The sequence below is a fragment of the Chiroxiphia lanceolata genome, chromosome 1, assembly GCF_009829145.1.
Source record: "Chiroxiphia lanceolata isolate bChiLan1 chromosome 1, bChiLan1.pri, whole genome shotgun sequence".
In the NCBI taxonomy this organism is placed as follows: domain Eukaryota; kingdom Metazoa; phylum Chordata; class Aves; order Passeriformes; family Pipridae; genus Chiroxiphia; species Chiroxiphia lanceolata.
The window spans coordinates 131,992,680-132,019,428 of NC_045637.1; the positions used below are offsets into that span (position 1 = coordinate 131,992,680).

The 26,749-nt window shown below is 37.0% G+C and overlaps 1 protein-coding gene across 3 annotated transcripts; it reads left to right on the forward strand.

Annotated features, from left to right (window-relative positions):
- The first annotated feature begins 165 nt into the window (after positions 1-165).
- PEX1 (peroxisomal biogenesis factor 1) lies at positions 166-26,423 on the forward strand. 3 transcript variants are annotated; one of them, XM_032683851.1, is made up of 24 exons: positions 166-299; positions 1,898-2,041; positions 3,914-3,997; positions 4,237-4,351; positions 4,441-5,213; positions 6,659-6,778; positions 8,869-8,992; positions 9,265-9,374; positions 10,611-10,711; positions 12,101-12,233; positions 12,976-13,072; positions 14,115-14,285; positions 15,616-15,770; positions 16,985-17,174; positions 17,372-17,538; positions 18,323-18,457; positions 19,038-19,102; positions 19,924-20,066; positions 20,144-20,247; positions 21,215-21,391; positions 22,861-23,091; positions 24,802-24,999; positions 25,342-25,472; positions 26,137-26,423. In XM_032683851.1, the coding sequence occupies exons 1-24, from the start codon at positions 171-173 to the stop codon at positions 26,219-26,221; spliced, it is 3,882 nt and encodes a 1,293-aa protein (XP_032539742.1). In that variant the 5' UTR covers positions 166-170; the 3' UTR covers positions 26,222-26,423. The 3 variants fall into 3 exon arrangements, with proteins under 3 accessions (XP_032539742.1, XP_032539750.1, XP_032539759.1); XM_032683859.1 differs by having other exon boundaries at positions 15,718-15,770; XM_032683868.1 differs by lacking the exon at positions 166-299 and adding an exon at positions 670-690.
- Positions 26,424-26,749: the final 326 nt, after the last annotated feature.

Below are 26,749 nucleotides of genomic sequence, written 5' to 3' on the forward strand. Positions count from 1 at the left end.
CCGCCGGGAACGACACCGCCGGCGTCCTCAGGGAGGAGAGGAGGAGCCAATCAGAGGCGGGCAGAGGGGTATGCTGCGCCCTCATTGGCCGGCGGTGGACCGTACCTCTGCCCGGGGGGGCGGGTCCGTGCCCGGGCACAGCGGGCGCGCAGGGCCGAGGGGCCGCGGCCATGTGGGGCTGTGGCGACCCTGGCGGAGCCGCCGCCGCCGCCGCCGCCGCCACCGTCGTGCTGAGCGGGACCCGCGATTGCTTCCTGCACCTGCCGCCCGCGCTGGCCGCGCTCCTCCGCCTGCAGCAGGTACCGGGGCGGCGCCGCTCGGGGCCCGGGCGGAGGGACGTCCTAAGTGGGCGGTGAGGATTACGGAGCGCAACATCCGCCCCGCACTCCATCCTCCCCCGCATCCCGCTGCCATGGCGACGCAGCGCCCTCCTCCCCTCCCCTCCCCGCGGCCGGGGACCCCTCACAGGAGGCCCCGAGGAACCCCCTTTCTCTCGCCCCTTGCGCAGCCCAGCGTTGTCATCCATTCCTAATAGAACACGGGAAAGATTGGAATTTATGTCCCCCAACGTGGTCTGGCACCGTGAGCATCTTTGTCTCTCTCAGTACTCTGTTTCATATTAGCTCTCACAGTAACTCGCCAGCATTAGCCGTACATTAATAAGATGTGAATTTATCATCGAGGTGGGAGGTGAGGTGGTCAGTCCATGCAGAATCCTCGTTGTTAGTGTACATAAATTAAATGTGTCACTGTAGAAGGGGGCTCCCCTCACGCAGAGCTGAGGACGCGGGTCCGCTCGTAAATAACATTACACACGTGGAAACGGGAGCAGAGCCTGCTTTTGTCCCTTGTGCCATGAACACAGAACTACGGGTCTGCCAGCAGAACAGGGTGGAAAATGGCAGGAATGAGCCGAGTGAGGAGGAGGAGACGGGAGCAGAGCTCAGGAGCCCTGGCACAGCCCCAGGCTCCCTCTCCCGGCGGGGTAACCTCCGGATTTCCCAAGGCCGAAAAGGGCATTTCACAACAGCAAGACAATCCAGACGTGTAAAAACCTGCTCTTTGGGGTGGTAGAAGGAGGTTGGCAGAGTTGCGAGAAATGCAGTATAAATGTGGGCTTCATTTCAGCTGCAGTTTCTGAATGTTTTACAGATTTGCTGGCAAGATAGAGGAGAAAGGAGGAGTGCAATTGCTTTGAGATCTTGTAGGGTCATTCTGTACATCGGTGGTTATGGTGGGCTCCTGCTTTTACTTAACCTGAGCTGTAAAATGAAAAGATATGATCTCTGAAAACTTGATAGAGGTTGCATATGAAAAACACCTCATTTTCGCAATAATAATAATTTTTGAAAAAATTACAGAAAATACCAGTTGAATGATACAATGTAAAATACAGTCTCTCTATATGGAAACTAACTGAACATATTGAGATTCTTCAGTTTGGGATCAAAATACCTGAATGGTTCTAAAACAGATTGATAAGATCGCTTTGGTCTGAGTTAATATGATTTGTGACTTATTTTAAATGTGTCATGAAAGCACTCTTGGAGACCATGCAAATGTTACAATTCCTATGAAATTTAGACATATTTTCCCTCTCATTTTGGAAATGCGATTGTGTAGTTATACTTTTCTGTAAGATATTTTTTAATACCATATAGTGCTGAAGGAAGAATTACTTTTGTTACTTTAAAATAGTCCATAAAAATAAAAAGTTGTTTAAAGAGTTGAAACCAACATGCACTTCTGTGTTAAGAGTTGTGCAAATAAATTGTAAAATCCAGAAAATGTTTTTAATTCCTTTGATCTCTCTAATTAAATGCAGTTTAGGTTGTCTAATAGCCATCTTATTTAGCTTGGTTTATGTTAATTTATTTTATTTCTTTGGAACTCATAGGGCCAAGCTGTGAAAGTGTCCTATGGTCATCAGCCAGTATTTTTGAGCTGGATGGAAATCAGGCATCGAGGCCACCGAGATGAAAATATTGCAGAGATTAACAGACAGTTAGCAGAGAAACTTGGCATCACAGATGGAGAACAGGTTTGAAATGCATTTTTTTTTGTTCTTATTTAAATAAAGAATATATTGCAGGATACCTGAAAGGCAGTACTTTATGAGTTAGCTATGACCTTCTTGTTTGATGTATTTAGACAGTTACTGCATTTATATCTGCTCATGAGAAACGTTAGCTGTCCTGAAATGTTTCAAACATGAAAAGATTTTCTCATTAAATCATTAACTATTGCCTAAATAATGCTTGTAGGTAGGTCTTGACAGGGATGGAACAGCTGTTCTCAGTGCCATTAATTTTAGGAAAATACACTTTTAGGCAATTGAACAATGTGATAATGGGAATATTTTGCTAGGAGTTCCTGTTGTTTTAAAGTAACTATTGACTTATTGCATATTTCTTCTTGTTTAACTTATTTGGGGTTTAAATTTTCATCCCTTTTTCTACCTCTTCACCATGTGTCACCATGTACCCTCTTTCTTTGAACGTATATTTAAATTCATCTCTTACTCTTGGACACTGTTAAACCTCTCGTAAATTACTCTGTCATTGGGCAGAAGTTGAAGAGATGCCCAAGAGGCAGGCAGAGTTTTATGACATGGGACTACTAAAACCTCTTAATCCAAGGGCTTTTTTTGTATTAACAGGTGGAGATTTAAACAAACAAGAATAGAAAGGTATTGCTCTACACAGTGTTATTGTGCAGTATATTCATATATGCCTGTTCTCTCATATGCAAAATTTTATTCGGCATAGTGGAAGGCATCAAAGAATGCGATTCAGAGCAGTGTATTATCTTACCTTGTTTACTGTTTTAACATATTTTCTCAAGAAATTATGTGTCTCTTTGCAGAAATTTCTAATTTAATAGTTCGGCAGCAAGGTATCTACCCATTTCAGTTCTAACAATTAATAGCCTTCAACAGGAAAGCAATGGACAAAGGAAACGCAAGAAAACCTCACTCAGCTGTTGCCTGAAAATAATCATCTGTACAATCGAATGAATATGTGAATAATTAGGTAGTTTTGCCATTATTTTGGATTCAGGAATTGCGTGTTTGCTGTGTTTCATAACAATAAGATCTTCTATTTGCCATGTCGGGGAATAGATTCCTCTCAATTTTTACTTCAGACTGAGGGCCTAGAGGAATTTAAAATCCATTGCTACTTTTATAAAAGGTGACCTGATATAATTCTCTCTCTCACAGTGCAGGTAACTAGTTTTATCTCAAGAAAAAAATAATGAAATTTGTTTAAAAAGTCATGACATGATGTTGTTTGAAAATTATTATTTTTTGTCAAATGAAACCTTTGGTAAAAAATGACTTTTGAAATATGTGTTTAATGCATTCTGAAAAACCTAAACCACAATAGCTTTTATCATTGTTCCTGATACACAGGACATTAAAACTGTTCTGTGGAGGTGAGGCTGCATCCTATGAAACCATTCATAAAGGACCTGGGCTTGTTTTGTGTTGTACTTTTTCCCTAATTTTTCAGATGGTGTTGCCTTGTCTAAATTTGTGCATAACTCAATGAATTTTTCAGCTTTCTAAAGTCCTGTACATTTAAAAATAAAGAATAAAAAATGTAAAGATGATTATGTGATCAAGGTGTATTAAAAATTGATTGTTTGTTATCAGCTGATCAAGCTCTTGATGCTTTTCACATTCATTCCATTCATGGTTTGTTGAAGTCTCCAAGTGTGCCCAATGCCATCCATTTCCAATCCGTTGAGCATTAATCTGTTTATGAATTACCTGGTCTCATTAAGATGATGTATGTTCCAAGTACTGAAAACATATAATGAAGGAGATGTCAATTTTCTACTTGAAATAAAAGATGGCACTTTTATATGCCTAAAAATAAGAAGTTAAATATTTTGGTGTTACTTTTGTCAGGTATTTCTTGAACCCTGTTCCCATGTCTCCTCCTGTCAGCAAGTAGAAGTGGAACCACTCACAGCAGATGATTGGGAAATTCTGGTAATAAAACCCTTTCTAATGTTCATGTCTTTGTCTTACAGATGATAGAGGTTCTGACACAAGCAGTTTTTTGCACAATGCCCCATTCTTTTCAGCCCGTAAGGAAATACTAAATGTGGGGTTTAGTTATATTTTATATTTCAAATGGTTTATTAGAAAGAGATGTACAGTTTTTATCTTCAAACAAATGCTAAAAATGTATGCAGTATTTAATTTATAATGATACCACATTTTCCCAGGAGCTGCATGCTTCCTCTCTTGAAAAACATCTTCTGGACCAGATTCGAGTAGTATTTCCAAGAGCCATCTTTCCCGTGTGGATTGAACAGCACACTCATGTTTACATCAGAATCGGTAAGCAGAGCTGAAGGCTCTCGTGGCACCTCCAGGAAGGTGTTTTGCTGGAGTGGATGCATTCATTGGCATGTTTTGTTCATACTTAGGTACACTTATGCCAGCAGCCCCATATGGGAGATTAGAACCATGCACGGAGCTTCTGGTATGTCCCAAAACACATGGACCGGAGGAGAATGTCACCAGCACACCTTCCACGGAAAGTGACATCTTACTCAGAAATTTTGTGAAAAATAACATGGAGCAAGAAGAAACAGTAAAGGATCCTTTTGCCAAACAACCTTACTTAAAACCTGGAATCCTTGAACAGAGTAAGGCTGATGCAAACATGACATTTGGCTCAAATGCTCTCCCAAATATATGGAATTTCATAGGGAATATTTTCTCTCATACATCTTTGCAGAAACAAAAGACTTTGTGTGATAAAGATGAAATGAGCACCTTCAAAGACAAGCTGCTGAACTTAATTCACATGGATTCCATTTTTAGAGTATGTCAGTCCCAGCCTCCCAGCGTACAGAATGCATCCGCCACTCATGCATTTCTGAAATGCAATGCTATTCATGTTTTTCCTTGGAATTTAGAATTTATTGATTTGGATCCAAATCCTGTAGTATCTTATGGGAAAATTAATGAGCTGCTTTCCCCGAGACAGCGTCACCAAGAAGCAAAGCAAAATCTGCCACTTGAAAAGCAAAAGCCTTTGACTAGTACACAAGACAAAAGTCATTCTGATTCTAATAGCAGTCAAGCATCCAGTGAGGGATCTGTTGTTCAAATCGTTTGGAATGGATTTGAAGACCTAAAGAGTGTCATAGAGTATGGCCACCATGGGGAAGCCCTACATGTTGGAAGAGTTTGGGTCAGTTTGAACACGCTATCTTTTGGGCCTTTTATTTGATAGTATTTTCTTTTGGATAATTGTGGAACTGGCTACTTAATATGCAGTTTTGGGATATAGACTTTGTGTTAAGCTGTGAAGTAGAGTATACTAGAATCAAGTACTATTTACTAGAGCTGTACTTCGCAGTCATTCTGGACTACATTACTTACCATCATACTCCAAGATGTACAATGTACTCTGGGTTTCTGCACCCTTAGCATTTTTTCACCAAATGAGGAAAGTACTTCAGTGTTTCTGCAGGGAATGCATGCTTGTTTCAAAATCTGTAGGTAGCTATTGTATTCATGAGAAAGTGAAAGTATCTACTTACATACATTCAGTACTGCAAAAGGAGGCTCTTACCATCAGTTAACACTTTGAAATGTGCCTTGTGCTCTAGGGATCATCAAACTGTAAAGTAACCGGATCATGTATCCTAGGTGCTACATGATGTTTGTGAGTCTTTTTATATACTCTTTAAAATACATCTTAAAAATTAATATCAAATAACTGGGTTTTTTATAATTGACACTGTTCTAGTTTCTATATGCCATTTGGCAAGGTGGCACAAGTCCTGGTGTGGAGATACTGATATTTCAGGTTGTTCTGACAGAACTACTGCCTGATTATGTTCTTTCTTTCCTGGAAGCACATATGGGATTAACAAAAATAAATAAGATGTGCTCCAAATCACCATTTGACTATTCTGACATAATACACTTCTCACCATTCGCTTATTGCTCTGTTAAGAATGAGAGCAAGAGCCTGCAGTGGTCTTTGCCATGAAATCTTTTGAGAGACATAACAATTTTCCAAATGCCACCAATCATAAAGTCTCTCAGACTTAATAAATATTTATGAAAGGTTTTCAATTTGGATATAAGTTTAAAATAACACAGAATCATTGAAAAGGAGTTTTATTTTTAAAAGGGTAAGCTGACTAGTAGGATTTAGGGAGACTGGATTTTCTTTCTTTGTGCTGCAGCCATGCTTAGTTCTGGTCTCTGTAATGGCCTATGTATATTTACCTGCCCATGTAAAATTAATTTTAATCAGCAAATGAAAATAGCATTGCTGTTTTTCTCCAATACTAAAAGCATTCTTACAACATTCTAAGAATTCCTCCTAAATCTTTTCTTTCAAGCTTTTGGGTTTTATTTAAAGAAGTTAGAAGAAGATCAGCTGTAGCGAGCACTTTAACGAATAGGATAAAAGGTAATTAGAAGTGTGCATGAAAGAATGAGAGTCTGATACCACCATCAATTTTATGGTTTCCTTCTTAATACTCTTGCAGATTAAGAACAGATCAATGATCAAATGTAGATCAAATTTCTTCATTAGTGATGAAGAAATTCTTTGTATGATATATGCAATGTTATAACTGTTTTACTTTCTAATACTTCCTTTTATTTAAAATATTTCAGATTCCAGATGGTCTGAGAAAAAAACTAAGTATTGAAATACACTCAACAGTCCGAATTCAGTCAGTTGAATCTATTCCTAAGATTCCTGTGTCTCTTATGCTGCAAGCCAAACAGAACTTAGTGAGTTGATATTCTTGGTCACACATTTGTTCATGTATTGGAAAACTGGTAATGTTGCTCTGGTGAAGTTGAGGGGGGGTTATGTTTATTTGTTTTTATTTGTTATGTGATGGTTTGGAAGTTGTCTGTTGTGTACTGCATAACTCCAAAGGAATTTCTTTTTTTGTATAATTCCTGGTTTTTTCTTTTGGCTGTGTATGTTAAAGTTAGTAGATTGCTATGATCTACTTAAACAGGGCTTATCTAGTATTTTGTATAATTTTGGTTTAGACTTGGTAGATATTTCAAATAGTTTAGTTTAGTATGCTAATTGTAAAAATTTTCTATTTAAAGGAACTGGTAGAGGTCACAGAGAGTGGAGGAAACAGGACTTCTAAATTTTCACTTTTTGTTTCCTGAAGCTGTTAGAGGAATGCTGTATAGCACATTTTAAATCATAGGATCTTCCATTTTCTCAAATTGTGAGAATTTCTGATGTCTTTCATATTAAAAAGGATGTTGGCATGAAGGAGAAATGGCATTGATAGGGGAAAGATAAATTTTCTGTTAAATTAGGTCTCAAACATAAACACTGTCAAAATAGCAACAATAACCAATAATAATTTTGCATCAGACCCTCATTTGAAGTACATTAATATGGGTTCAAACCTAGCAAATTTGAAGTGTATACATTTAAGCCTATGAAAACAAACACAAAAAATAATCATACAGTTAAAGAGTAAATATCCAGTTTAAGTCTTTTGGGTGAAGACATCCTTATATTCTCCAGACATTGCAGTGCCCAGTGGATTTCCTAAGAAAGACAGTTGCAGTGAAATGATCATAATTTTTATGTGCTGTTTAGTTTTTGACTTTCCTTTAATTTTTCTTTTCCTCATGCTAAAGATTTAATCTTCTAGAGTTATATCATTGAATCCCTCTGGTTTTCCTGTAAGAGGGACACATTCTGAATGAGCATCTGTGACAGTAAGAACATACTTAGTACCAGTTCTCACAGTCCATAAGATGTAGCTCTGGAATGGTGTATTTCTCTCTAAAGTACTGTATGCTTGTTACTATGTAACACTGGCCTGATTATTTCCCATGTTAGCTGCCCCTCAAAGCTTTAAGTACAGCACTTGCCATCATAACAAGGCTTATGCAGGTTTGTTCTTTATCCCCAGTATTTTAATTTGGTTTCTTACCTACCGAAAAATGGTTGAACTGCATATTTTTTCTTGTTGGAGATCAAAGAAGTGTTAGTTGGACTTGATGATCCTTGTGAGTCCCTTTCAACTGAGAAGATTCTGTGATATTCCAGCAGTAATCCGCTAAAATTGTAAAGAAAAAGTAGTTATGTGTGCTTTTGTATGTTTTGAATACAGATTTCTGCCTTTCCTTTCTAATTCAGTTGAAGTTTTTTTAGTTCTTGAAAAAAAAGACAAATGCAGCAACAATTATGACAGTAGCTTTAGTTTTCCTTTCTGAACACTGCTTCCAAGATCTTGATTGGTTCCCACTTTTCTAGATAGAAGTTTTACTTCTCTGATTAGGAACTTAGCCAAGAGATACAGGATCTAGACTCAATTTCTTCTCCTATTCCATTTATTGAGGTGTTCTGGGATAAGTCACTTTGCCTGCCTGTTGAAGTTTGTTGGTGATGCCCCTGAATTGGATGAGCCCAGGGTTCCTTGTATAGAAAAAGGGTATACAGGGAAGGGAGGGGTGTAACAAGCACCTCAAATAAGTATCTGGTCAATATTGGTGCATACCTTCAAACCCAGGAGCTGAGCAGTGTCCTTGGGTCTGGCAAGACAGATGAGTAAAACAAAAATAAAAGCTTTTCCTTGCCCTCACATCAGTGTTCCGAAGATAAAATCTTTAGAGATTCAGCTGTGGCCGTAGCAAGGGCTAGACAGGTGCTTTCCATAGAGCAGGTGGTAGAAATGGTGCTTGTTGGCAAAATGGTCTTTTCTAAATTACTAAAACTTCTGTATTTTCTTTTATCTCTCTACTGCCATAAAAGAAACAAATGCCTCGTGCACAGGAGGAAAAGATTTTTATTTACACCTAGTTTTGTTTTATTTACATCTTTCCTTTTTCCTATTTAGCATAAAGATATACATGAAGATGATGTTAAATGTGCTTTCAGTTCTTGGCTGCAGGATTCAAGTACTGATGATCACCCATGGATGATGACAAGCAGAGACTGTATACATCTATCTTTTAAAGAAGGTAAGGATAATACTGTCCTGTGCTGTAGCTGTCTTAACTGTCCACTACAGAATTTAGTTAGCCAATATACCATTTAATTTCTATATACACCATTTAACATAACTGATACTTCTTTACATGGAAAGTGTAAGCTTGAAGTATGCTTTAAAAATGATTAATGTTTTTTATTCTTTCGGATTCTATCATAATAATACTCTAATCTTGTTTACCTTGTGAGGAATGAAAACTGAATTTATTTGGAATTTTCATAGTTGTTCCTTGGATTTTTACAGGAATGGAGGAGTTTGTCCTTAATGTAGTGCATCCTGTGCACACTGAAGAGAATAAGTCTGAGAATATTTTTATACTGAGTCCCAGTTTGCTGCAAAAGACTAATATACAAGTAAATATCACATAGTCAGGTATCAAGTAATTTAAATTGTTATACTTGTGTCAAATATATTGCATTTTGTATATTATGTATTTTGGTTTCCCTTTTAAAATAAATAATGTTAGTCTATTCATGAAATTATATCTTTGTTATTTTGTAGCTTGAGATTCCAGGCATGCAATGCTTGTCACTGAGTTTCATAGTCTATATCAAAATGTCAGAAAAATCATTTAGAACAGAGGAAAGTCAGTACTGTCTGAGTTTGAACATCTTTATACTTAGTTGTTTTTTCCCTTGCTAACTAAACCACTTCACAGTGTAACTGGCAGGAACAGTATATTGTTCTACCAAACATGAGACATATTCCCCATTCAAACCTACCACTCTCACCCTGCCTTCTCTCTGTTACAGTTTCTGTGCCTTTTGTTTCTTCCATGTTTCCTTTCTTGGGAGATTAATCCATTAATAATCCCGCTTGAACCAGTGCCCATTATTCCAGGTTATAGGACCGGGATAACAATTTTCATCTTTAAACTCATACAATGAAATTTTAGTGGAGAATTATGGTGTCTTTTTGGCTGTTTAGAATAGAATTTTTCTGCAAAATTTAGGATTCCTGTTAAAAGAAGAAGTAAAACTAGAGCTTTATTTTTACTAGTAGTAAAGTACAGTAAGGCTTCTACAAATTGTTCTAGTGAGTGGTACTAAGATGAAAGGGCAAAATGCATTTCTTACTAGCAGTGTCAGCATCTCCTACCAGCCTGTTCTTGTCTGTGAACCTCTGTTAACCCTGTGTGCCCGCCCAGCTTTCCATACTAACTCCCTGGTGAACAAGACTGAAAAATTCATGCCAGGTGTTTTGTCAAATTACTTGTCACCCAGATCAGATTCCTGATCTGTTTCACTGTTCTGCCTCACGAGTACTCCTGCCAGCACAACAGGTGAGGGCACAGGAGAAGGAACAAGTTACAGGTAGGAAAAAGAGATGGTGGGCTGCATAGTCTGGTGCAAACAGCAATTGGCTCAACATCTAATCATAGGTTATTACATCACTGTCAACACTGGATTGTATTTTGGAAATAATTGTATCTATTCCATTTCACCATTGCATGCATCTTTCAAGCACAATAAGCTTCAGCAAAGCATATATGCAACATTTTCTTTACGCAGTTCCAAAAATGGCTAGTCACTTATATATCCTTCTTCCACAGTTATATTTAATCTAAAGTCCTAACTCTTTCCTTTTAGGTTCTTTTACATCCTGTAACTAGAAAAGCTGATGGTGACAGCCAGCCACCTATGCGTGATACAGACAAGAACCTTCCATACCACAAACTAAACAGTTTAGGGTGAGATATTTTCATAGAAAAAAACATGGGAGGGAATGGGAATGAGAATTAGAAAAAAATACTATTGGTGGAAATTCAGAGTTTTTGAAAACTAAACCAGATTTAAGCAAAACTCTGCAGCTTTTGGTAGATCAGGTTCAGACCTTATTGTAGTTCATGTAGATGGTTAATTTTGTGCTTGAGTGGTCTTACTGCAGTGAATAGAAAACTTCATGTGACTAAAGGCACTCACACTGAAAATTTTGACTCGTCTGTCAATAGAATGGGAGGTCTCAGAACTGAGACCACATCAGAACTGGAGAGTTTTAGAAGAAATACTGATAGTTCAGCAGCTCCTACTGTTGTTCTAAGCAGTATAAACAGATCTCTACGTCTTCTGAAGTTTCCAAATAAAGCAAAATGGATGACAAGTTGGAGTCCGTCTGTCAATCCTCTTCCCACAATAATTTCAATCTGTTTACTTGTTTAACTGTATTTAATAGTATGGGTCTGAAAGAATTATGATTCCTAAAAGTTCTACCAGAATTGTCAGCTGAGGAGAGAAATGCAGAGTGCTGCAGTCCTTAGTACAGGGGAAAACAGTGGCACTGTGTAGCAAACTTGAAGTAGGGATGGGGCAGAGGAGACTTGAGAGGCTCGGAGTGTTATGATAGTATGCTGTCAGTGTTGTGAAGGGCAACTGAGGATATTACTGAGACATTGTGAAAAGCAACTCAGCATACCATTATTTAAGAGGGAAGGGGAACTGAAACAGGGGCAGTCTGGTAGTAATGGGATGTGGTAGAGTAGGGATGTTAGAAACTAGGATTCATTTGTTCATTCTGTTTCTCATGGAACAACACTTCCTGTTTAAAGTTCAAATACAAAACTGGTAGCTTTGCTGTTTGTGGACCTGACAGAAGCACTATATATTGAAAGTCACAAAGATTGAGAATGAGTGAAGGATAAGGATGTCTTCAAATAAACTATGGGTTGTTTCATTTCTGAAAAGACTGAGTTTTCTGACCCAGCCATGCTCCATGTTTTACCAGTTCGTTACATTCCTTTGTAGGTTGTTACTCAGACACTGAAGTAGATGAAGCCCCAAAAGATGGTTAATTCTTAACTTCTGAGACCTACCTTATGTAGTGTGGTGTGGTGTACAATAATAGATAGCCCTTCCTTTGTGGGTGTGTTCTGTAATGTCTGTCTGTTCTGTAATGTCCTCCGTGTCACCACTGCAGAATAGAAGTGCTGTCTCTTCAGATTGAGTTGTCTTCATCTTTTTGTTGAAGGGGTGAAGTACATCACAATCTGTCAGCATTGTAACTTTCCCATAGTGCAGGCTATTGCTGCTTCTGTGTGTATGGATGCTACCCTAGGCCATTTAATGTTTCCTTTACCTTACAGAGGAGTGGAGAAATTAGGAACATCTTTATTTGAACACATAAGCCACAGTCTTCTGGGGCGTCCTTTGTCTCAAAAGCTGGCTGCTATTGCTGTGGGACTGCGAAGTGGAGGAGTGCTTCTCACAGGAGGAAAGGTACATTCTTCACTACTTCCACTTTCCAAACCCTTCCAGATTGTTTTCCATAGTTACAAAATCGTTTTCATTAGTTTTCTTCGTTACCACACAAATTCCAAAGAATAAAGAACAAACTGAAAAAACCAGCAAGTTAGCTGAGCAGAGGTAATTCAGCAAAACATCATCTTATAGATATGTATACAGATTATATGCACACTTCTTCAGCATATATTCATATTTCATGTGTATATATATAAAAAATGTAAGTTTTAAAGACTGCTACCAATGCAATTTCAGTTTGTTCCCATAGGGGATTAATCTACTTCATGTTTATAGTATAATAAACACCTCTTGTCTCTGAAATATTGAATGAAAATGAGATAAAATATTTTCTTCTGTGTTCTAACATAAAATGGCAAGGGAGTTGATAGTATTATTTTCCTGTTGCCTCTTACAGTGATCCATTTAATACTATATTCCACTGAAACTAGCACATGTCTTAGGACTGAACTCAGTGGAATCAGAACACTATATGTAGTCGATGTATCCACTCTGAATTTGTTTATACTTGTTTCACTCTAGGGCTTTGGTTTCCGCCAAGTGATACAAAGCCAGAACACCATATATGCTTTTAGTGAGGAATAAACGCGGCATGTGTACAGCTTTCCAAGGTTGTTTATTGGTGTATACTGTGACAAAACCACAGAAACAGAAGGAACTGGTTCTGTCAATTTACACCAGCTCACATTTATTTTTGTAGGGAAGTGGAAAGTCAACGTTAGCAAAGGCCATCTGCAGAGAAGCTTTCGATAGACTGGATGCTCACGTAGAAGTGATTGATTGTAAAGCTTTAAGAGGTATGATGATATTTTTTTAAATCTCAAATGTTTGCTGTATGATAAAGAGGCACAGTTATGAAGTTACTCTATTTAGTCTTAATAATTATTCTAGTATTATTGCTGCTTTTGAAGGATATTTGGTGACTCGCATTTATTGTCTTCAACAGTCTCATGAAAATACAGCTGCTGTAAACTTATGTCACACTTTTATCAGTTTCTGTTCCATGTAGTACCACCATATTCAAACTATGCTTGCCATGCTTATTTCTAATTGTTACGAAATAGGAAGAAGCTGCAAGTTGAACTGTGTGTTTTTTCAGCTGTGCCAGGTGAAGCGTTTAAGGATACCTGTATTGCTCGGTGAAAGGATGAGACAGGCACCAAAGAAGGATCAAAAGACCAACTGAAACCTGATTATGATGTCATGTTTACTAACCTAGTATATTTGGCAATAGTCATCTAGCGCTCATGATTATAGATGATGATGATGAGATGAATCCTTGTGTTTTGTGACTTCAAAATGAGTATTTTGTGCAGAGATGGAACAGGACAAAAAAGGATTTTTTTTTTTACTCTTTCATTTGCTGGGTTTTCTAAACAGTCTTACTGTTATAGAGCAGAAGATACTTAACTGTTTTCTTACAGAGCCCTTATGTTGCATGAATATACTCTTTTTGCTTAAGATCCTACTAAGCTTCTTGCTTCAGAGAAAAAGGGAAGGATTGATGAAGAGCTTGGTCCTTTGCTCTGGAAAATTCTTCCAATTGCAGGACTCTTTAGTAGCTATTTTAGAATAGCTACTGATCCTGCTATTTTAGAAGTACTGCTGATACTGCTCTAGTTTTAACTGTCTAGAAATTAAACCTGTAGGCTTCTGTAACAGTTAGTGAAAGATGATTAATCTCATTTTAGGACATGTGTATCCTTCTAGTACCTGGATTTATAGGTGTAAAGTTAAGCTAGACAAATCAAAACATTGTGGTATTATGTGAACAAGATGTAGTCAGTCTGATTTTTTTTTCCTGATATGTTCCGTCATTATAATAGTATTTTGTTTTAGGAAAAAGATTAGTAAACATAAGGAAAAACGTGGAAGAAGCTTTTTTAGAGGCAGCATGGAGACAACCATCCATTCTTTTGATGGATGATCTTGATCACATTGTTGGAGTACCCTCTACACCAGAACATGAGAACAGCCCTGAAACCGTTCAAAGCAATAGACTTGCTTATGGTAATACTGTGCTACCTGTGTCTGGATACAAATATAACGTAGCTTAGAATTTCTTGCACTTGAATTGTCCTCTCCTACCCAGACAATTCTGTCTGTATCATTATTGCCTCTGGACTGTGTGATATTCAGGCAGAGATGCACAAATTTTGCTGCGTAGGCCATTTGTGGACCACTAGCTGAATCAAAATAGTCCACTCTGGAACTTGGAGCAGTGCTTGCCAGTAGTGGTTCCACCACTACTGCTGATGGTGATGCCTGTTGTCAGTCCCACTGCCAGTGATAAAGGCTTCTCCTTTCTTTTTTTTTTATGTTGTTCATGCACTCAAATACATTGCAATTGATTACAAATTGCAGATGAGTCTTTAACTGACAACTGTTGATAATTTGATTGTGTGTTTCCCATAATTATTTATAATTACAACAATACAGAAATTTGATACTTACTGATGTTTAGAACCAGCTTCTTTTAGATGAGTACCAACTTCTTTATCGTTGTACTTGGTATACTTTTTAGAACTTCTAATTTGTTTTACAATGTAACAATCCACAGATGTTAAAAATAAGACGATCAATTGTAGTTTGATATCCTATATTATACAGTTCCTTTTTATTCCCAAAAATCTAGGCAGGGTTAAGTTGCAAATTAAATTTAAATGATCAAGATTAATAAAGCCATAGCAAAAATATCTCCCATTTCTTAGCTCACTTTGAGGAAGTTAGTGTAATTTTTACTGAATTACTTTTGAAGTTCAGAAAATCTTACTATAATTTCTTTTTTTGAAATGTGCTCTTAGGTTACATGCAGAATTGTTTGGGTTTCTTACTACTTTATTTAAAGGTATAATGCATACAACAGAGCTTTAGAGTTTTAAAGATTATTCCTTGAAGATCTACTTTGCACCTTTAATTTCTCTTACTTTCATGTATTACTTTTTTCTTAGAGTGCTTGTGTTCTAGACTCAACATCTGTTTTTATTCTTATAATTTTTCCCTTTTTGTTTGCATGGAAAGAATAATAGCACACACAAAAAACCCCATGTTTAATATCTTGTGGTAGACATCATCAGTGATGTAACAAAATTAGCTTTTCAAGAGCAATTCTGATGTGATTTTATTAATGGAATGTACTCTCCTAGAGAAAATTACTCTACATCTTTTTTTTTTTTAATTTAAAAAAACAACTGTAAACATGGGAATAAAAATAATATGTTATAAGCTGTTACTTCTTGTGTGCCCTAATGCTGCTCTCCAGTACAGTAAAAATATCTATTCTGAAATGCAAAATCTTTTGTTATTTTGTAATTTATGGAGCAATATCTTCTGTGTTTAGTTTTGAAAGATCTAATCAAAGAAGTTATTTCCATGGGGAGTTTGATTGCATTAATTGCCACAAGTGAGTCTGAACATTCCCTTCATCCTTCCCTGGTTTCAGCACAAGGAACACACATATTCCAGTGCTTCAAATGTATCCGATCTCCAGATCAGGTAAACTCAGATAAAATGGTTAAAATGTACTTTGCCTTTCCATCAGCCTCAAATATGATGTTGGAGCAGCTGCAAGAATAGTAGGTTATACCCGAAGATGAGGGAAAAAAATCTGGAAATCTTAGAAATTCTTTCATGATGCTTAAATACCTCAGAACTTATATCTGTCAGTATAAAGTTTTTTTTAAAAAAAAAAGTAATCCAGCGAAAACTCCCAGTTGGCCCCACCCTTCCCTGTATTCAGAGGATATTTCAATTCAACGTGAAATAAGTCATCTAACACAGGTGAGATAGGCATGTTACGTAGAAGGGGATGCTAAAGGAGCAACTCTGTAAAAACATTAAGTCACCACAGGTAGATAAATGAAATTAAACCTAGGTGTGTTTTTTCACAGCTTAGAGAAATAAGTATGTCCTCAGAAAGTGTATTTTAGGTGTTATTAAAACTAAATGTTAATTTTATGGGAAGGTTTTTGGATTTCTATATTAATTGTATCCCTCTACTTTTGAATGTAGTCCATTTTAAAAAGAAAAATGGATGGAGAGAAGAATAAACAGTATTAACTTACTTTCAGGAGAAAGCAAATACTTTGAACCCCTAACGATTCATTTGTATTTAACGTGAGTTGTTCCTGTTGGTGTGTCTTCCATCACAGCCCAGCTATTAAAAGCCACTGAGGAGGAGATTCTATGTTAGATGCAGTGTAGCTTTCTCCCACCTCCTGCAAGTCTGCTTTTATTATGTTTAATACTAATACACAAATAAGGATGAGACATCACTGGAAAAGTCAAGATCTCAAAAGATACCGAATTATCCCAAGTATTTTTATCTAATGCAATGTATTTCATCTCAAATGTATTTTCTACTCATACTGACAAGATGAAAGGGGTTCCTTTTCCTGTGAAACAGAAAAAATGGGTTTAAAACAGTGGAATCTGGGGCTGGAGGGTTGTTTCATTATTATTGTTGGATTTAAGGTAGCCATGGTGAGGTAAATACTTAAAGTTATAAAACTGGTGAATTTATTAAAATACACCTTAAGAACTAACATTGATTTATATTCATGCCTGCTCAGGTTTGTTGTTTGAAGGTTTGGTGACATGCAAATATTTAAGGAAATTTTAGTAACTTATACATATTTACTCTTTGAATTCCTGAACTCCATATATATAGCTAACCCAATATATGCTTGCTGCGCAATTCTGTTTTTCAGAAGCAAAGATGTGAAATGCTGTATTCCATAATAAAGAAGAAACTGAATTCTGATCCTAAGAACTTCTCTGATCTTGACCTCCAATGTATTGCAAAGGAAACGGAAGGTTTTGTTGCCAGAGATTTTACTATGCTGGTTGATCGTGCTGTTCATACCTGTGTTTCTAACCAGAATGCATTGGATAATGGTGGTATGTTGAAAACAAAATATCTTTTTTCATGGTCTCACTTCTGTTGTCCAGAAGTGGTGGATTAATACAGAAATAAAGAGCCAGTTTTTATGTTTAAAATTTATTTAATTATTGCATATTCTGAGGAATTTGTTACTGGTAGTCTTTGTGTTCTTTTTTTTTTTTGTTCAGGACTTTTTTCTTTCATTTTTAAGCAGAATTGAACCTATCAACTGTGGATTTTCAGAAAGTTCTGAAAGATTTTACTCCAGTAGCTCTGAGAAATGTCAACCTTCATAAACCTAAAGACCTTGGCTGGGACAGGATTGGAGGCTTAAAAGATGTGAAGCAAATACTCACAGATACCATCATGTTACCTGCAAAGGTACCAAGTTCTTTTAAATTAGTTACTTGAATTTTTTGCATAATGTTAGTAGGGAAGGAATGATTTTTAAGGTGTGACACACTGATAGAAAGAAGATAGGCATGATTTTAAGCTACTTTTGTAGCTTTCCATTCTTCAGCTGTCTCCAACTACTGAAAAACTCCTTCTCCTTCCCCTTCCCTCTTCCAAATATAGAAGGTAATGGCTTGAGCTTTAGCACAGATCAAGTGTTGCTCTAGAATATGGGAGTATAGCTACACTGTCTGTTGCAGGGTTTGTGATTAAGCTCTCTAAAGATAACAATTCCAACTGTCTTCTGCAATGCTTTTGCTAGAGGAGTATTTTCTTTTGGATGAATGCCAATCCATCAGTCCCCCTTGGCTTTACTTTGGCCTTTCTGCCTTGCTTTAAACTTGAGCATTGAGATGAGCCATCCATTTCAGTCTTCAGAGAAATGACTGAACAGAATATTTGATCATACAATTCAGTGTTACAATAGGAATTTAGAAGTAGCAGCATGGACATTATAAAGCTTTAGTCTATCCCTATTCTGTCCTGTTTCATCTTGGTAGAAAATCCCACTTGCTTGTATTTTAAGTATCTATTAAACCTCAGAACTCAGTACAGCCCCAGGTAAACTAACAACAGTCCAGATGAGCTGCTGGGATAATAGTGTGGAAAAAACAAATGACACGCATTCTGTTTAGACAAAAGTGATCAGTAGTCAGTGATGTTACAGTACATTGTGTATTTTAGAATATATCACATTGAAACTCTTTTCCAGTATCCAGAATTATTTGCGAACTTGCCCATACGACAGAGATCGGGAGTCTTGCTGTATGGAGCACCTGGAACAGGAAAAACACTCTTAGCAGGAGTAGTTGCAAGAGAGAGTGGAATGAACTTCATCAGTATCAAGGTAGCAAGATTTTAAGATTAATTGATTAATTTTATTGACTGAATGAAATAGCTTAACATAATATCTGAAATTATGTGCTTGTGATGGCAAAATAACAAAGTAAGAATCTCACATTCAAAATTTTACATGTCTCTGGATATCCTACTATCCCATTTCTGCAACTTCACAGTTTTATTACTGAGATTCTTTTGTCTACTTACTCATTATGCAGAATTATAAAATCTAATTAGATCTTCTTAATTTCTCATTTTTTAAAGACCTTGGATTTTGTTTCCACTGGACAGTGAAGTTGAGCAATATATTTAAAACAGATTTTTAAAATAGAGTGTAAACCTTTGCCTTGTGATACTGTAATACATGTTCTGTTATAGTAGAAAAATGGAAATGACTACTTTAAAATAAGTTGGAATGCTCAAAAATTTTTTTTGGCTTATCTAGACCCCTTGACTCTTCTGTTCAAAGATGCCACTGTCTTGGTTACAAGAAAATTCACTCTAGTACACAAAATCTATGCTGATGTTTAATTACACATTAAAACTAAGAGACATGTCATGAATGTTCTTTTCTGATTATTTTTTAGGGACCAGAGCTGCTCAGCAAATACATTGGAGCAAGTGAACAAGCAGTTCGAGATATCTTTAACAGGTTTGTTTTGTAAAGATTTGTGATATTATCAGTTAATTTTATTGGTTGAATCACCAAGAAGTAATTTTGTTGTCTGAGGAGAGACATGGCATCAGATCACAAAATCACCTGAAATAATCAGTTGTCCTGAACCAGATGTGTGTCTTGGCAGGTTCAGCTGGACCATCATTATTCAAGAACTGCATGTTTGACTCCGATCAGGAGTGCACTTCTGAAGCTGAACTCCCAGTTCTCTCCATTTTACAGCACACTGGTTCACATCACAGAACTGCCTTGGAAAACACATGCTGAATTCCTTTCAGATGATTCCAGAAGACAGTCAAGTGTGCTGCAACTAGTAATGCACACTTAATACGTAGGATCATATTAGACTTGGTATTGAGTTCCTCAGTGCCAGTAGGTTTTTCCATTTAACAAGTTTACCCTTACTGGCTCTCATGCTCAGTAATGTAAACATATCCTACATAGCCTTTGCTTCTCATGTAATTTATTGTGTGGGCAGTCTTTTTGTTAGATGTGTGTAAGCCAAGCTCTCTGGAGTGATTGGATTTTAGAACTTTCATGTATATTAAAATGACAGTTAAGCACTTCTGAAATGAAAAAGCAGGTGCAAGGTATGTCATAAAAGTGAGCGGTGATTACATTGCAATCCAGTTAGTCAGAACCTCTTAAATTCTACAGAAAACAGATTTTCTGTTCTTTCATTAAAGATAACCGTTCTCTGAAACAAGAACAATTACCTTTAATATTTCTAAGCAATTTTACATGTGTCTGAAACTTAAAGAGACTGTAAGTATTGCCTTTTTTTTTTTCCCTTTTAGAGCTCAGGCAGCTAAACCTTGTATCATTTTCTTCGATGAGTTTGATTCTATTGCTCCACGCCGAGGTCATGACAACACAGGAGTTACTGACCGAGTGGTTAACCAACTGTTGACTCAGTTAGACGGTGTGGAAGGCTTACAAGGTAAAAATTCATCTGTGTGCTTCTTTTTAAGCAAAGGTTCAGCAGAGGTTAATGGCATTTTTCTGCACTTTCCTAAGGGGTTTATGTGCTAGCTGCTACTAGTCGCCCGGATTTGATTGACCCTGCTTTGCTAAGGCCAGGTCGACTGGACAAGTGCCTGTACTGTCCACCTCCTGATCAGGTGAGGAAACATATAATTTCACGTAAGAGGCAAGGGAAAAAATCAAGCTAATGGTCATTGTTCTCCTTTATATTATCCTTTATAGATATCTCCTTTATATTATTTTGTTCTCCTTCATATTATCCACTACATATTTAGTGGTGTTTCAAACCTGGACTAAGTGGAATTGATTGTCGAACTCCAATTATACAACGGTATAAATTCTGACTTCAGTGTCAATGTGTTCACATAAAACTGGGGAAAGAAGTCTTCAGGATCAAGTCATATCCTGTGGATATGGCTGATTTAAAAAAAAAAAAAATAAAAATTAAAACAGGAAACTAATCTGCAGAAAGAAATCGGATGCAGCGTAGTGTTTGTAATGTTCTGCATCTTTCTTTGAATTATGATTTCAGTAAATATCTGGTTTGCTTGAACCATAGCCATTCCTTTGAGGCTGTACAGTATGTGCATTTGATTCCCATTTTATGAGAAAAAACTAGTGCCGTTCATTTTCAGATTAGTTCACACATTTAACAAGTACTACATCATTTCATTCTGGCACACACATGAAGAAGTTAATCCTGTGCCTTAAGAGCACAGGTATTCTCTCTTTTTATATTTTTTTGTGTGCATTTTAAACTCCTGGTTTAGAGTAAGATCATTCAAGTAAACAGAAATTTTTTACTTCCGTCATCCTTCTCTTTACAAAAGGACATATGAGTAGCAGACTTCACCTTCATATTTTTATGTATTTCATGTATACAAATCCTAGATATCAACTGGATATTTAGAGAAACATATTTCCCTGTATACTGCATTTGGTTAGGGGTAGTATCTTTCTAGTATTAGGGTAGTATCTTCTTTAAAAAAGCACCTTTCTCCCTCAGAGAGGAAGTTGCTTGTGACAGGGCCAAAGCACCATCTAGCAATCAGGACAAGTAAAATAACAGGTTGCTTTACTGACATTTTTTTCCTTTTTTTGCAGAATTCACGCTATGAAATCTTAAAAGCTCTCAGTCATTCCCTGTCTTTGGGAAATGATGTGGACTTTCAGGATTTGGCAGCAAAAACAGAGCAGTTCACAGGGGCTGACCTAAAAGCTTTATTATACAATGCCCAATTAGAGGCAATCCATTCTAACCTAAATTTAGGTTTAACACAGGTAAATAAAACTGTTATAAAAGAAGCCTCTCCTCTTTTTATGTTGATATGTTTGAAAGGGTTCATATTATCCACCTTTTTTAGCAAATTATGTTGATAAGATTTAGTTTTCTTTTATAGAGAGGATTAAAATTTTAATATGTTTGCAGAAAAATAAAGAATAATGTAACAAATTAGTTTGAATACCTCTTAAACAGCTTCATTCATGATAGGCGTTTAATGTTAAATAGATTTATGTAAGCCCAAATCTGTTTAGCACAGTTGTGAGGAATGACTGACAGATCAATAGGAGGGATCCCACTCAGAGTTTCTTAGGAACAACTAACAAATCCGGTTTTGAGATGGCACATTTTGGATGATGGAGGAAGCAAAATATTGGTGGGTTTTGTGGAGTTGTTCCAACAGATTGAGTTTAATTGAAGTCAGGAGAGAAGTGGCAAGAGGGTGGTGATATCTGAAATGGCCTGTTCTGGTTCATCTTTCAGGCACCAGCTCGAAGTACAGGATCCCAGCTTGTACTCCTTGTCTGACTGACAGGTCCTTTCCTCTTTTAGCCTCTGTTCAGCCACCTCTCTTCACATTTTTAATACCTGTGTTCTGGTTCTAGCTGGAAATGGACAGGCATGGCTTCCACTACTCAGAGGCCAAAGGGAAGGGTTGGGTCAGGGATGCAAAATCAAGGAGACCTCTTGAGTTGTTTTGCCCCAGCTGTTATCAAGGAATGGGACTCTGAGGTTGCAACTCTTAATATTGGGAAGGATCTTCCCTAACTCTCCCTTCGCTTGTAGCATCAGTAAGTAAGTAGTTGGTACCTCATGATTATCCATCACAAGAGTAATCTGTTTTCTGAAGCAGAGGTCTCCAGAGTGGTGTGCACACACCCCAGAGCGTGCACAGCAGAGTCCATTGAGGTGCGGGAAATAAATATAAGAACTTCAATAGTACATGTATATAAGTTATGCATAAACTTGGTGGAGTGTGCTCAGAAATTTTTTACTGATAGAGGTGTACAATCAAACAGGTTTGCAGACACCAGTCTAAAGCAACAACTGTGATTTCCATATCAGCACTTAAAATGTCTCAATTAGACACAATAAATTAGACTCACTTCAATATCCTGGAGCACTTTACACAGGATATTAAATTGCCTGGAGGGAAAGGTTGAGACAGAAGTGACACAGATCTACAAAAGAAGTAACACTTGCTGTTACTTGCTGAGTGAGACAGTTGAAACTAATAAAAACTTAAGATTATCTCCTCAAATTATTTTTCTAGTGTGAAGACAGAAAGTTCTACTTAAAAGCATTGGCTTTTCTTAGCAAAATATTTGGAAATACACCCCTAGAGAAAGACAGATTACTAGAATAAAATGTTAATCCATACTTTCATATGTATTGTATATGAAATTTTTCATGTATTTCAGATTGCACTTAGGAATTAACTCTTCTAATGTTCTGTTCTTTGTTACAGGATTTTGGATCTAGTTCTGATAGTGACTTCAGTCTCTCTTCCATGGTTTTTCTAAACCACAGCAGTGGCTCAGATGATTCAGCAATAGATGGAGAAGCAGGGCTAGAGCAATCTCTTGTTTCTTTAGACATGTCTGACTTGCTTCCTGAAGACCCAAGGTCCAACATGTATCGTATTTATTTTGGAAGCTCTTATGAATCAGAGATGGGAAATGGAACTCCTTCAGAACTGGTAAATTACTCAATATTTTGAATTTTCTAAATATATTTAGTTGTGAAGCAGAAAAACTGAAGTATGATAGGATTTTATAAATACAATTATGTCTCCTTTGACCTTCAAACTGTCTTCAGTCTATACCTTGTAGTCGACAGTGGGGAACAGGATGGAAGGATGTGATCTGACAAAATATGATATGGACTTTTCTGCTACTTTGTAGGACTTTAAAATCAAAATCCCAAAATATTGCTTAATACCTTATAATGAAGAAACTACATTCATACTAGATTTTAGTGTCTGGTCAAATGGCTTATTCCCTTCCAAAGTTTAATACTAAAACAGTTTTTGACTTTCTGGTGGTTGGTTTACTTGTTGTTTTTTTTCAACTTAGTCATTCATTAAAGAATGACCATCCAGCTTTCAAGAATTAAGTTATAATCTTAAGAATCAACAAACTTTTTTCAGTTTCCAGTGAAACGTGTTAATAGAATAATCTGACCATGGAATTGTGTCAAGAACAGAACTAAACCTTAGCTTCTGTCACTGTTGTTACAAAGCAGAATTCCTGATGTGGTAGTGTCATGTTGCACAGAGAGCAGCATTCCCTGTCCAGCTTGCAGGCAGGAATGTGCAGGTTGGCTGCCCAGCACCTGCACAGTGATCAACTCCCAGCTCGTCTCGCTTGGCTGACAGGTCAGCACAACAGGATATGCTGCCTCTGAGCTCCGTATGGTGAACAGATGATTTCAGAGTTTGTGTGTGATCCATGGTACATCCATTTTCAAAATCTGTTGTAGGACTGTTATTACAGGTAGTTATCAAAGTTCTTAGACTCTTGTTTTCAAAACTGTCTTACATTGATTCTTAAAGCCAAAAATAACTTACCTTGACATTGGAGAACTAACTACTGACTGCTAAGGTGCTTTGGTGCGTTTTATCTCACATTATAGATGATAGTGTTCAATTAATGTATCTTTAGAGACTTCAGCTTTCTTCTGACTGTGAAAATTTTTCAGCAAGGCTACAGAGACTTTGATCTCCTAAAGTTGTTGAATTTGAAAGGTGCATGTTTTACCAAGAGCACAAAGAATATGGAGGTGATGAGTATTTAAATTCCAAAGTAATTCCAAAGCTAACTATAGAATTTGCCCAGATTTCAGAACCAGATTTTTGTAAGTAAATAAAACAATGGATTTAGCAGACCTTTATTCTTTTTGAGATGGGCCATTGTGAAAGTATTTACATTTTTTCCAAGCATGAAACACTTCATTTTCATTGCCCAAACACCTGAGCAAATTAACCTAAATCTTCCTGTTAAAAAGTTACGTATGGACTATCATCATCATGGCTGGGCTTCGCAAACGAAGATTTGGGAAGGGCTCTACCCACGTTTGTTGCAAGCGCGTTGGTGGCTAAAAAGGCCAATACGAGACAGGCATGTCCGGTTGCAAAAGGCACAGCAGGAAGACTCCTTAGGTGGTAAATTCTGCAAGGCACAATTCTTTGTGTGTTGTCTTTTCTCCTCAAGAGTGATCCTGCGTGCTTTCTCAAAAGCATCAGCAGCGTTAAAGATAGTGTCTCTCCAGTATGGGATATATTTCAAAGAGAAACTACTCTTTTGTCACAAAAACAAACTTGTACTGAATTGTAGGCTAATTCCTAATGATGGAGTAGCTCTTTTGGATCCATAGTGAGTTAATATATTTCTCCTTATGGTCAATTTAGAGCTCTTTGTGTTTGTCTGGACCAAACTCCATCACTTACGACTTCACCAGCCTGACTCAGAGAGATGTAGCATCCTCACAACCTTCAATGCTCAGAGTAGCTTCTCAAGAAGGCTCCCTGGAGAACAACCAGGAGCAGCAAATAGAGCTGAGGACAGAAGTCAGTGCTATCAAAGCCAATAACAGAAGCAAGAACGGAGTATGGCTTTTATTTTTTTTTTATTACTTAGTCTTAACAGTTCCCTATTGTTTTCTCACACTTCTTGGTATTTCAATAAAGAATTCCTGCAATAATATTAAATATAATGTAATGAAAATAGCAAAGTGATGCTTAGTTTGAGGAAAATAAGGTGGAAGTTAACATTCATGTAACTAAGCAGTTATTTCTGTGTTATTAATTTGGGGGCAAGGGGGAGGTTGTGACTGTGTTTATAATACCTTTGTCTGTATGTGTAATGAGGAGGTTCCAGAGTCAGTGATATTGATGGCACCGTGTTTCTGTTCATGTTCTTCATTGTCTGTTCATGGCTCTGTTTTCAAGGAGGACAGCACCCTTAATCAGTCAGGTCTTGCCAAGACCACTTTAATTATTACCCAGGCCCATCTGATGACTGCACTTCAGGGTATGAGACCATCCATTAGTCAAGATGACTGGAAGAATTTTACTGAACTGTAAGTGTTACTTCTTTTGTAATTGTGAATTTAGTTAAGATTTGATTTTTTCACATTCCTTATACATCAGAAACAAAGTAGTTTTAAATAAATGTAGGGAATGGCAGCAGAGTTGAACAACTTCTTGCAGCAATTTTTTCAGAAATATTAAATTAGGTACTGAGAAAGGGAAGATATTTCATCAGTGAATTGTTTTTTATTAATGTAGGACCTAGAAATCACAGCTGAGAAAACCCTTATGTTAAGAGCTGTACCAGTACAAAGAGGCACCGATTCTCTAAGACTTAGAGCTAGGTCCTTCCTGCTCCCACTTAGTAGTAGCCCCTCATATTTTCAAATTGTTGGGTGGTCTCTGTAGCTACCATGTTTGGGAAAAGGCAATAATCTGTAGAAGTATAAACATACCAAAAAGGAGAATGTGTCTCCTTCGACTTGGACGTGACTGAAGTAAAAAAGCTGGGGAAAAAAAGGAAGCAGGGCAGAGGGCTGTCTGAGTTAAATTTGTGGGTGAAAAGTCCTCCAGGTCCCCAGGTCTGAGAAGACATGCACTCTTCATTTCCATAAAAATATATTTAAACATCTGTAGTTTTGTGTTGCTTTAATGTGCATCTGAAGAAGCATCTGCATGTCAGAAGAATTTTCTAATATCTTTTTCTCATTCCAGGTATAATAATTTTCAGAATCCCAAGAAGAGGAAAGGACAAGGTGGCTCAACATTCAGACCAGGACAAAAAATTACTCTAGCTTAGTAACTTGTATTTGTTTGTAATTACTAAACTGTAACTGGAAATGACAAATGTGATTAAATCAGATTATTTATATTCATATGGATTTGTTAATGCAGCAGTTGAAGATAAGTTTCTCTTAAATTTACATGCTGTAAGATTATGTCACAGTTTATTTTGAAGAAAATTGTCTTCCTTCAGATTGATATTAAATTTTTTGAGAGAACATTGGTTATGTTCTGTCCTGTTGTTTATCACATAAACTTTTAAATCTTGGGTTTTATCAATATAGTTGCCAAATCCTAATAATGATTTCCTGTCCCTATTAATTCCCTCACAAAAATAGAATCTGTTCAAATAAACTGTAATATCTAATGGTGGAAATGTTTTTTTTTTAAAAAAACTATAAAGCCATTCTCTAATGGCCTTTGGAGGGCTTAGAGGAGGGTGGTCCTTTATGTGGTTTTTGGTATGCAGCTAGACTAATACTTTCAGAATAACTATAGCAAAAAAAAAAAACCCAAGATAATTGTATCTTGTTTTATGCCACTG